This window comes from Onychostoma macrolepis, chromosome 18, assembly GCF_012432095.1.
Source record: "Onychostoma macrolepis isolate SWU-2019 chromosome 18, ASM1243209v1, whole genome shotgun sequence".
NCBI lineage: Eukaryota > Metazoa > Chordata > Actinopteri > Cypriniformes > Cyprinidae > Onychostoma > Onychostoma macrolepis.
The window spans coordinates 7,010,001-7,022,009 of NC_081172.1; the positions used below are offsets into that span (position 1 = coordinate 7,010,001).

The window sequence follows — 12,009 nt, forward strand, 5'->3', positions numbered from 1 at the left end:
TTTACAATCCATGAGCTGTACCACATCAAATTTGGTAATAACGATCATGACATTTCTAAAGAACGCTCACATGGTTCAATCAGAATAATGCGTGTGGTTGCTGGAACCCACAAACCTGGAGATAAGAGATAGCATGCATTTACTGACTAAGACTAAATGACTTCATTTATTATGCTTCAATAAAACTCAACTACCGTATTGGCCCGAATATAAGACGATGTTTTTTTCTTGGAAATACATCTGAAAAAACGCGGTCGTCTTATATTCAGGGTCTAGACCAGGGATCCTCAAATCTGGCCCACGAGATCCACTTTCCTGAAGAGTTTAGCTGTAACCCTAATCAAACACACCTGAACATGCTTATCAATGTCTTCATGATCATTAGAAAATCACAGGTAGGTGAGTTTGATCAGGGTTGGAGCTAAACTCTGCAGCGGATTGGCCCTCCAGTGTAAGATTTGAGGAACCCTGGTCTAGACTTTGACATGTCAATAATACACCAACAACAATAGGTCGCGCCAAAAACGCATAAAAAGAGTGTGCCATGAAATATGTAATGTAATGCGTGTTGTAAAGATCGCGAGTGAAAACAAAAGAAAAAGAAAAGCTTACAGCAGCATGATCGTGACTGTCACGTTAGCCTGATGGGACCAAACTTCATCTGTAAGTGATTTTAAAACATAAGACAGTACCCAGATATGAAGACTACAACAAGATTTCACTTCTACTGTTAATACAATTTTGGTAGGCTACTATGAGATGGATACCCTAAATGTATAATTCATATTGTCTACCTGTTATTTTTATGGTATATTAAAAAGTGTATATTTTCAAATGTCATTGTTGGTAATGGTACGTTTTACCAGTATTACTTTCAAAACAAAAATTAAAATAGGAAAAATATGCAATATGAAAATAATTTAAGAAAAAATGTGTTTTACAGAGAAAAACAAACAAACAAACAAGATTTGGCTTTCAAAAAGCCTTTTTTCAAAAGGTACTGTACATTTGGAAAAAGGGGGGTCGTCTTATAATCAGGGTCGTCTTATATTCGGGTCAATACAGTACTTTTCTTTTTATTACTATACTGTCATACAGTGGCTTTAAAAACCAGCATAAAAGCTAATGTATTCCTAAGCGGTCAGGGTTAGGTAGAATGACCCCATTGACCCCTGCTGGTAAATGCCGTAAATATATATATATATTAAGATTAAATACTTAAAACCTTTAAATAAAACTATAAAACTCTTTAATGCATACCAAAGATAACTTAGCCCAATTGTTTGTCATGGTTGAGAACAGTCCCTTTGTATAAAAACATCTAAATGACTACTTGCTTACTGTAAAAGCAAAGTTCAGCCAGTGCTTCTTCATCGTGTGTCATTTTATGGATTTGTGTTTATATTACAAAGCAATTATTTTATGATACATGACTTATGTTCACGGGAGACTGCAAAGGTGACTAAAACACATCATTTCCTGTCCTGTGTGACGTAAAAATACAGAGTAGAGCTCGGCAATGATGCCGATGGCCGAAATCATTGCCCAGTTTCAGGCTTTAATAATGGGTCTCATGGCTCAACTTTGTTTTTCTTTTGTCACACTTTCCACACTCTCTCTTTCTTGTAACTCTACATTATGGATATCTCGTGAGCAGTTCTGAGAAATGCTTGGCCAATCCAAAAAAACATCTTATGCTTTTCCAGAATCAACACTGACCTGATCTCCAAGCCAAATTGTCTCTGGAATTTTTAGCTGGTGCTTGGACTGATTTTATTAACGATTGTCCTGTTTTAATCAATTCAGTGTGTTGATTCAGAAGAAAGAATTTTTTGTGTGGGAGGCTGAAAAACTGTTTTCGTTTGCACAGCTGTACCACGCTTTAGCATGTAAGCACTTAGCTGGCATGCCTCAGTATAAGTTAAATATTGGTATAGAGATGTTCTCTGCATGTTTTAACGGAAGAGTGTTTTCCATTTCAGTATATTTATATTTACATATAGGCTAACGTAAAAAAAAAATTATAATAAAAAAAAAATTATATATATATATAATGGGGGTACCATTTTATTCTTTCAAATAAAAATGTATTCTTTCTCGCGATACTATACCAATTAAAGTATCATGATGCCATGTTGTATTAGCGATATCATTCATATTTGATTTGTTAGTCTTTTGTTATATTCTTTAGTATATACAACGAAATTCGTAATATCTTTAATACAAATATTAAAATATTAGGGTCTGTTGTATAAAAATAATATAAATCCAAATTATTTTCTTTTCAATTTCACACTGTACTGCATTATGTAAGCTTGTTTCTGCCACAGAAATAAAAAATAAAATAAAATAAATAATAATAATAAAAGTAAGTAAATAAATAAATAACGTTTATTCAGAACTACAAGATGTTAACTCCAAAAAAAAATAAAAAATGTGAGATATAAACTCACAACTGTGAGATAAAAAGTAACACTTACCTTTTTCTACCATTTGTTTTTACCATATTTTATTCCATGGCAGAAACAAAAAAAAAAAAAAAACAGAATGGCCAGATAAGCTCGGAATTCAGAAAAAAGGTCATAATTGTGAGACATAAACTTACAATTCTGAGACAAAAGAAAATCTGAAGTACGAGATATAATCACAGAATTGCAAGAAAAATTGCGAGAGAAAAAAAAAAACCCTCAATTCGGACATTTTCTCCTCATTGAAAGTCGCAATTACCTTATTTTATTCATTTATTTAGTGTAATTCTGTGGCAGAAATGGGTTTCCATATTGCATTGCTTTAGGTTTGAGTCTAAAATTTAATACAGCATTTTTAATTGTTAATTGTTGTAGTTTGATTATGTGAGAACATTTACATTTACGGTTTCACAGACAATGTGTAAGACTAGTCCCAGACTCAAATTTAATTCTGAGCTGTTTCAACTGAAATAAACTTGCACTGACTGATCTTAAAACATATCAGTGCCTTTGTTTTGTCTCAAGATGTACGCCAGTAATGTATTTTGAACTATGGCCTAATCCTGGCTTAGTCTTAGTCTGAAACCGGGCCTTAAAATCATGAATTAAGCTACTATTAAATTAAGGTTTTACTAAAATACTATGGTATGCTTAGATAATATTGTAGAATAGCATAAAAATATTATGATTTATGGTAATCATTCAGTACCACACTGTAAAAAAAAAAAAAAAAAAAGTTGAGCCAATTTAAGATTTTAAGGCAACCAGCTTCAGCAGATTTTTGAGTTTTCTTAACTTGTCGTTTTAAGTTTATACAACAAAAATGTGAGAATCTCCCACAAAAATAAGTTGAGGCCTATCATCGTGTAACCATGGTAAGGTGTATAACTACAGGTAATTTTCTCTTCTTCCTTTTTTACATTGTCTGCTGAGCCACAGCGTGTAAAAATACTCAATCATGTTTTGTGTGTAAAGTTTGAATGACACAAGGATTCATAGCAGCATTCCTGAACAATCTGTGTTCCTCTCACTCTCTGTCTCTGGAGACCTAGAGAAAACTTCAGCTCCAGGAATAGAAACACGCATACAGTTAACCCCCCCTAAAATACCAGAAATAGCACACACTACAGGAATAGAAACATTTCCTCTGTGGTCCTGTTCGCTGGATTCCCGTAACTTTGGCTGTGCGAGAAGAATCACACGCTCATTGTGAATGGCAGAAACCAGGTGTCAGGTTTAAAATAATTAGTACGACACAGAGCAGATGTGGCGCAACATCTGGATTACTGTAATGCTAATGCAAAAAGAGTGTCTGAAATGCTAAATGCACACGCAGCTGCACATGTTTAGCTGGACGCAGTGATTTGCTGTGTGCTGCTGGATGTAGTTAAATAATACATATTTGTGAGGACATTTCCAAGTAGTTCGTTCCATTCCAACAACTCATATAATAAATCATTGCATCTTCCTCCCTTTTTTCTGTGGAAACAAAACGTTACTCACAGCCACAATTATGGGAATCCAGGTAATACATTTCTGAAGAAAATGTAAATATTAGCCTACTTGGCAGTACAAAGTTTATCGCTATCTATCTAATCTGTCTGTCATCTATCTATCTATCTATCTATCTATCTATCTACAGTAACAACAAATATTGAGCACATTTATACACAACCGAGTTTGGCCAAAGTGCTTTACAAAGAATAAAAAGACAAGGAATAAAAGAAAAGGATAAAAGAAAAGTAAACAGACAAATAGAATACAGAGTGAAAATAAGGTGAAAAAAAAGATAAGATTTAAAAGTACTAATAGATGGAGCATGCCTGATAAAGGGAGGAAGGCTATTTCAAAGCTTCAGGCCAGCAGTAGCGAAGACGCGATCACCACGATTCTTAAGTTTATCAAATAGTAAGATTTTAAAATCAGTATACTTGACAGGGGCCAGTGTAAGGACATTCCAATTGGAGTTATGTGGTCGTATTTTCGCTTCCCTTCAAGCAGTTTAGTGGCTGCATTCTGAACCAAATAAAGACGGGAAATGGAAGACTGAGAAATACTAAAGTACAGTGAGTTACAATAATCATGCTGAGATGTTACAAAGGCATGGATAGCTGTTTCAAGATTATTCCTAGAATGGACTTAACTTTACTGAGAAGGCGACGTTGATAAAAAACATGACTTGACTACAGCTGTAATCTGTTTGTCACACTTTAAACTGGAGTCAAACAGAATTCCGTAATTCCTGGCATACTGTGTATATATGGAGTAAGGAATCCAAGATAATAAAAAAAAGCAATGTTTTCCTTAAAACCAAACAAAATAATTTTAGATTTGTTTTCATTTAGGTGTAAGAAATTCAGGGTTTCTGCAGGATTTTTAAGCTCAAATTTAAGACTTTTTAAGACCTGCACAAATAAAATTAATACCATATGAGCGGGGTAGGGCAATGTCTATGGTAAACTATTAAACTGTAAAATTACTAGAAAAAGCATGATTTACAGTTCAGATACAAGTTTTCAGGAAAACAAAAAGTTTTATAAAATGATACACTTCACATTTCAGCCTTTAAACCATTTTTTAAGAAAATGGATGAGTCAAAAATATTAATTATTATATTAATTTAAACAATTATCATCAATAAATTATTATATTAATTAAATAACATACAAACACATTTTACTGTTTAGATTTTTATAATGAATTATCTTCTTATTGACCCACCAGTTCACATTTACAGCTCTGCGTGTTTGCAAGGTAAAAACATGGGTCGATTTTCACATTGGTCTGAACAAAAAACCTAATGTTCCTGCAGTTCTAGGACCCTATTTTTTGGGACAGCGCTGTCTACTCCAACAGAGGAGACCTGATTCAAACATTAAACAAACAGATGCAAAGACTAGATCCATGGAAACTATTCATTTTTTATCTTTCCATCTTATTTTTAATGTAAGAGCTAGCGTGAACCGTTTGAGGGGGAGTCAGCAATCTCCATTTAGCCTTTTTAGCTGTACAAAACAGTTCATTGTGATGCTGGATGTTGTAAATTAGTATTTGTATTCAAATTATTTTACATTTATTAAAGTACTAATAATCACACCAATTTGTACCACAAGTGTTTTACCATTTACTGCACTTTAAGTTTGTCATACATCAGACGTGAAGCGCTGCGGCTAATGAACTGAAGTCTCTCACAGACACAAGCCTTTCTTTCCAAGAAAACTGAATTTAAAACCAGAATATATAGAATATATTGAAATAAATTAGGTTAAATATTTCAAGAGGGTTACCAACGGGTATGTTTAGGGTTAGGACAATAATTAAGTGCATACAATTAAACAACTACATAATTCCTTAAAAATAATAATCTTGAAGATGGCTAAGTACTCAGCTGCTGGGATTGAGTTGGGCAGGTCATTCCACCAGGAGGGAACAGTTAATGTAAAAGTCTGTGAAAGTGATTTTGTGCCTCTTTGGGATGAACAATAAAGCGACGTTCACGTGCAGAACGTAAGCTTCTAGAGGCACATAAGTCTGAAGTAATGAATTTAGGTAAACGGGTGCAGAGCCAGAGGTCGTAGCTATTGGTAGCCAGTGCAAATTGATAAACAGAGGTGTGATGTTCTTCATTCTTTCTTACATTATTTTTGGCTCATTAAAAAATAATCTTGCTGCACGTTCTGGATTAATTGTAAAGGTTTGATAGAACTGTCTGGAAGACCTGACATAATACATACATACAATAAATAAATAAAATAATTAAAAAAGAAAAACTATAGGGTCCTAGAAATCCAGTTCTGAAACTACAGCCTCCGGTATTGCATGAATACACTACTCACAACAACAGCCTTATTGAACATGTGCATTCATTCTCTGCCAGCAGGAGGCGCTTTCGAACGGTTTCCGCGGTAACAACAGAACACAAAGCAGCACCGGACTTTGAAACGTGCTGCGCTCATATTTATTTATAGCTTTTTGAAGTTTAATCGTCACATTAAGCTGCATCCTGATTCTGGTCAGTACCCAAATTTAAGACCTCTTGAAATCATAATTAAGACTTTCTTGTACAATTTAAGACTTTTTATGACCTTAAATTTGATAAAGTAAAAAAACTTTAAAAACTTTTTAAGGACCCGCGGAAACCCTGGAAATTACTTGAAAGCCATAATTTAAGTTCGTTTAGAGAGTATTTGTTATTATGCCATACAGGAAACTTAAACTGGGTATCATCGGCATATACAGGTGCTGGTCATATAATTAGAATATCATCAAAAAGTTTAAGCAACATGGGCACAGAATCCATGTTGCTTGAAGTCCAGTGTGAAGTTTCCACAGTCAGTGATGATTTGGGCTGCCATGTCATCTGCTGGTGTTGGTCCACTGTGTTTTCTGAAGTCCACAGTCAACGCAGCCATCTACCAGGAAATTTTAGAGCACTTCATGCTTCCTTCTGTTGACAAGCTTTATGGAGATGCTGATTTCATTTTCCAGCAGGACTTGGCACCTGCCCACACTGCCAAAGGTACCAAAAGCTGGTTCAGTGACCATAGTGTTACTGTGCTTGACTGGCCAGCAAACTCGCCTGACCTGAACCCCATAGAGAATCTATGGTGTATTGTCAAGAGGAAGATGAGAGACACCAGACCCAACAATACAGATGAGCTAAAGGCCACTATCAGAGCAACCTGGGCTCTCATAACACCTGAGCAGTGCCACAGACTGATCAACTCCATGCCACGTCGCATTGCTGCAGTAATTCAGGCAAAAGGAGCCCCAACTAAGTATTGAGCTGTAAGCTCTAATCATCAAAATTAAAAGAAATAAACATTTGAAATATATCAGTCTGTGTGTAATGAATGAATATAATATACAAGTTTCACTTTTTGAATGGAATTAGTGAAATAAATCAACTTTTTGATGATATTCTAATTATATGACCAGCACCTGTAGATGAAAAGAGAGAAAATTTAAGCCAAGGGGAGCAATTACTTGGAAAACAACACAGGCCTGATGACTGAACCTTGCGGAACACCACAATCAAGAGGAAATATTAGAAGATGAGTAATGCCCAAATCAAATCAATCAATCTATCTATCTATCTATCTATCTATCTATCTATCTATCTATCTATCTATCTATCTATCTATCTATCTATCTATCTATCTATCTATCTATCTATCTATCTATCTATCTATCTATCTGTCTATCTCTGTCTGTCTGTCTGTCTGTCAGTCTGTCGTTTGTTCTGTCTGTCGTTCTATCATTATAGCTATTATTCTATCGTCAATAACATTTTCTGTTCTTATCTGCTGTTTGTTTGAGAGATTACAGATTAAATTTCAAAAATCTAACAATGAGATATTTACATTTGCATTTAGTCATTTAGCAGACGCTTTTATCCAAAGCGACTTACAAATACTATTAAATGAGATATTAAATTAGTTTGTATCAAAACTTTATGTATCCTTCTTTAAATTTATTGTGGTGTTTCAATGCATATTATCCAAACTGTAGTTGTGTTGCAAAACTCAGTCACAGTGCGTTCAGTGTGGGGGCTCTGTTAACTCGCTTGCAGGAGACACCGCAAGATCTGTACATTACAGCAACCTGACCACCCACAGTTGGGCCGTCCCATGACTCACAACACCAACACCTGACTTCACAATATGCTAGATCAATGTTTGTGAACCCTGTTCCTGTAGCTCATTAAAGGTGAATTGGCTGTGTAAAATCGAAGGTAAACATCCCTAATGTGCAGTTTTGGGTGAACAGGGATGCTAAATAATGGCAGTGCCATCTGCAATGGTGGACAGCCAGGTAAGTGAAGTTCTTTATGGAAGCTTTTATTAAAATGGGGTCTGCTGACTCTTAGGCATCCATCTGAAATAGCCAGAGAGTCTGTAGAAAGTTGCTGTGAAAAATCTGACTGCCACACCATAGTTAGCAAAATGAAATGACTGTGTGATTTCAAATTTCTACATATAGGTTAAAAAATGTATTTATTTAGGAGTTTTAATCTGAAAATCAATCCAACCAGCTTCAGTGTAAATCATATTACACATTTGATTCTTAGCTAACAAATGTCTGGAAAACACAACCTCAAAAAAAAATAAAAATAAAAAATTGTTATTTGGAACCTTAATTTTTTAGAATGTATGGGAAATATAACAATTAAAATCAGTTCATCTTGAGAAAATGGTATCACAAAGTTTAGAGCTGTTGTTCTCATAGTGTGAGGAACGTTTTAAAAATCTAAAAAACCTTTTGTGGAATGCCAAAGTTACGTGGACGTTCAGCGTAACTGGAACTAGAACTGGTCTGTTGTACTTCTGTCTATCTAATTTGGAACCTTTTGTGTTTCAATTATACAACTGCAGCTTAGCATTATTACAATATTTATATTCTTCCCCAGATATTCTCCTCTCCATCTGTTCAGCATTCATTGCTATATTCAACGATACAGCATAGTGGCTGGCCCTGACTGTCAATGTTGTCCAGCTACCATTAACTGGCAAAAGACCAGCAGGAAATTCATGCTGGGCATTTCAGCAGGAACATTTTTTTCTCTTCATTGCACTGTTTAAAGTAATAATACTACATTTAATAATATGTTTCCAAAGTCTATACCCACATAATGCATTTGTATCAGGATCTACTCAATAAGTGGGTGTAAAATTGTTTTATTAGTTTGGAGAGTTCCTCAACAAAGTGCATCCCTTGGGGACAATTCTGTTGTAAGACAAGATTCTTGTTTTACAAGCTACAAATCTATAGTGAATTGTAACACATCCCACCACAGTCACCATGTGATCGGTATGTATTGCAATGACGAATATTTGTAGTACATGCTTGCGTGAGATGGGTTTGTGTTGTGCTTGAGGTGCCAGCGGGGGTGTTGTCCCCCCCCCCCTCATGCTGTTCTGCACTGGGAGAATCAGAGAAGGAAAGGCTGAGGTGATTCACACATGAGTCAACAGCTATCAGCTATATAAGCCTGACCACTCATGGAGCCTGGGCATCATACAGACCTCAGATCGCAAAGGTAAGTCCCCTTCGCTCTCTCTCTCCACTCATCACCACTCTCAAACTATCTGCAGCTCTGATACACTGGCGTTCTCAGTGATCATCTAACTTTACATTTATAGCCTTTAAATTGCTATTTTTATCATTTACATTATGGAGAAACTAAGTTTAATATTCCACACAGGGAATTAAAAAAAGATTACAGTGCTTTTGGAATGAAGCAATCATTGTTTATACAAGGGCAACATGCTCTTTGGGGAATTTACCAGATATTGAAATCCTAACTCGGGCACAGAGACTGTCGTTTTGTTCATTTGGAAGTGAGATTGAACATAGCAGAAGGCTTAATTGCTTGATGTTGCAGACTGAAGAGGCCTGGGCTTTGCTGACATGCTCATTGTGAGGGATACAGGCAACTTTCATGTGCAAGGAATCCACTTTTTAATGTTGTATAATTTTATTGGACAGTCTGTTTTAATTTGAATTAGCAGTATGACTTGAGAGAATCTGATATCGGAGATTAAGTGTCATGTACCATCCAGATCAACAGAAATATCAAGCCAGGATTTCAAGATTGCTCAATGATTAGACACCGCTTCAGGACTTTACCGAACCCTAACCCTAACCCTTTTGTAATAGAATGTTACTGCAAGTGATTTCTTTATGCAGTTTAGAAGAATGCATATATTGAAAAATTAAGCATTTTCCAAATAAATTGTATTTAGGGATGCAGATTTAGTCTAAATTAAGCTATCATTCTATAGAACTAGGTAGCTAGGGACCAAATCCATTCACTTTGCATATATGCGCACTATTGTTGTACTTTTATTTAGTAAGGATGCATTAACAGGATGCATTTTAAAAATACTTTTTCTTCCATAAAAATATTCGGTACGGTTGTTAAGATATATTTCTAGAGCAACAAATCAGCAAATTAGAATGATTTCATGCTCACCTGACACTGAAGACTGGAGTAATGATGCTGAAAATTTAACTTTGCCATCACAGGAATAAATTACATTTTAAAATTTATTGTAATTTATTTATTTATTTTTTTAATTGTAATATAATTTCACAAGATTACTGTTTTTACTGCATTTTTCATTAAATAAACAGGAAAATATAAACACTTAAATATACAAGACTTCTTTCATATATATATATATATATATATATATATATATATTAAAACATTTGAATAGATATTCAAAATAATGTTTATTATTTTATTTCAGCAGGTATTGCTGCGCTGTTGCAAAGTTAAAGACCACTCAACACAGGAAGCATGTATTTTCCAGCTCTTCTCTACCCCTGCATTTTGGGCACGCTCAGTCTGGTTCATGGCATTCCTGTTCATCAGGATAGCCTGAAAAACTTGGTCAAACTGCAGGCAGACACCATCATCCTCAGAATCAAGGATCACAATGAGAAGGTAACGGGTTAAAACTCAGTGAACTCGTTTGCAAGGCTTCTGTTCTGTTGAACTCAATGAGATGATTCATATAGCCATGCTCATTTGTGTCTTCTCTTACAGCTGAAACTATCTCCAAAGCTCGTCATTGGCGGTCCAGAACTTTACCCTGAGGTTCCTGCTGATAAACCCCTCCAAGGTCTCGGGTCTATCATAGACACACTAACTACCTTCCAGAAGGTTCTTCAAAGGCTGCCCAGGGGGCATGTGAGCCAGATACGCAATGATTTGTCCACACTTCTGGGTCACCTGAAGGAAAGAATGAACTCTATGCGTTGCACACTCAAGGAGCCAGCTAACGAGGGGTCACTGGACGCTTTCTTGGAGAACAACGCCACCCACCACATTACTTTTGGGCACTTGGCTTTAGACAGACTGAAACGGTTCATGCAAAAGCTGATAGCTAATCTGGACCTTTTGAAAAGCTGCTAATTTGTTATTATTGTAGCATTAAAAATATACTATTTATAATATTTATTTAAAACCCTGTATATTTATAGACTGATGCAGCATTTTGACACATTTTGATATGTACAAATTTATTCCCTGATAGTAAACAGGAAGCTAAAAATGCTGTTTCGATGTCATGGCATGCCAAGCAATCTGTCCTTGCTACGTAAACACTAACAATCTGATACCTGCACAGATTGCCATGTCATACTTCATGCTGTCTGCAGGATGACATCAGCATTTGCTGAGCGTGCTCAATGATGTCACTGTGTTTACCAGAAGCGACGAGGTCAGACTCTGCTGGGAAGCTGGAATCATGTTCCCATTTTACTTCTTGCTGCAACACCAGCATTGTACACTCACAAAAAAGGTACAAAAGCTGTCACTGAGGCGGTACCTTTTCAAAAGGTACAAATATGTACCATTACGGTACTAATATGTACCTTTAAGGAACTTAAATGCACCCCTTTAGGAGTAAATAAGGTACATGTGTACCTTTTGAAAGTGACAGTTTCTGTACCTTTTTTTCTGCGGGTATGGGAGGGGGGGAATAAACTCATATTTTCCTACACAGTATGAATCTATGCACTTTGAATATCC

General features: G+C 35.6%; 1 protein-coding gene across 2 annotated transcripts; it reads left to right on the forward strand.

The window, feature by feature from the left end:
• Positions 1 to 6,391: 6,391 nt before the first annotated feature.
• lepa (leptin a) lies at positions 6,392 to 11,875 on the forward strand. 2 transcript variants are annotated; one of them, XM_058751663.1, is made up of 4 exons: positions 6,392 to 6,480; positions 8,168 to 9,507; positions 10,724 to 10,920; positions 11,023 to 11,875. In XM_058751663.1, the coding sequence occupies exons 3-4, from the start codon at positions 10,774 to 10,776 to the stop codon at positions 11,389 to 11,391; spliced, it is 516 nt and encodes a 171-aa protein (XP_058607646.1). In that variant the 5' UTR covers positions 6,392 to 6,480; positions 8,168 to 9,507; positions 10,724 to 10,773; the 3' UTR covers positions 11,392 to 11,875. The 2 variants fall into 2 exon arrangements, with proteins under 2 accessions (XP_058607646.1, XP_058607647.1); XM_058751664.1 differs by lacking the exon at positions 6,392 to 6,480 and having other exon boundaries at positions 7,791 to 9,507; positions 10,727 to 10,920.
• The last annotated feature ends 134 nt before the right edge of the window (positions 11,876 to 12,009 follow it).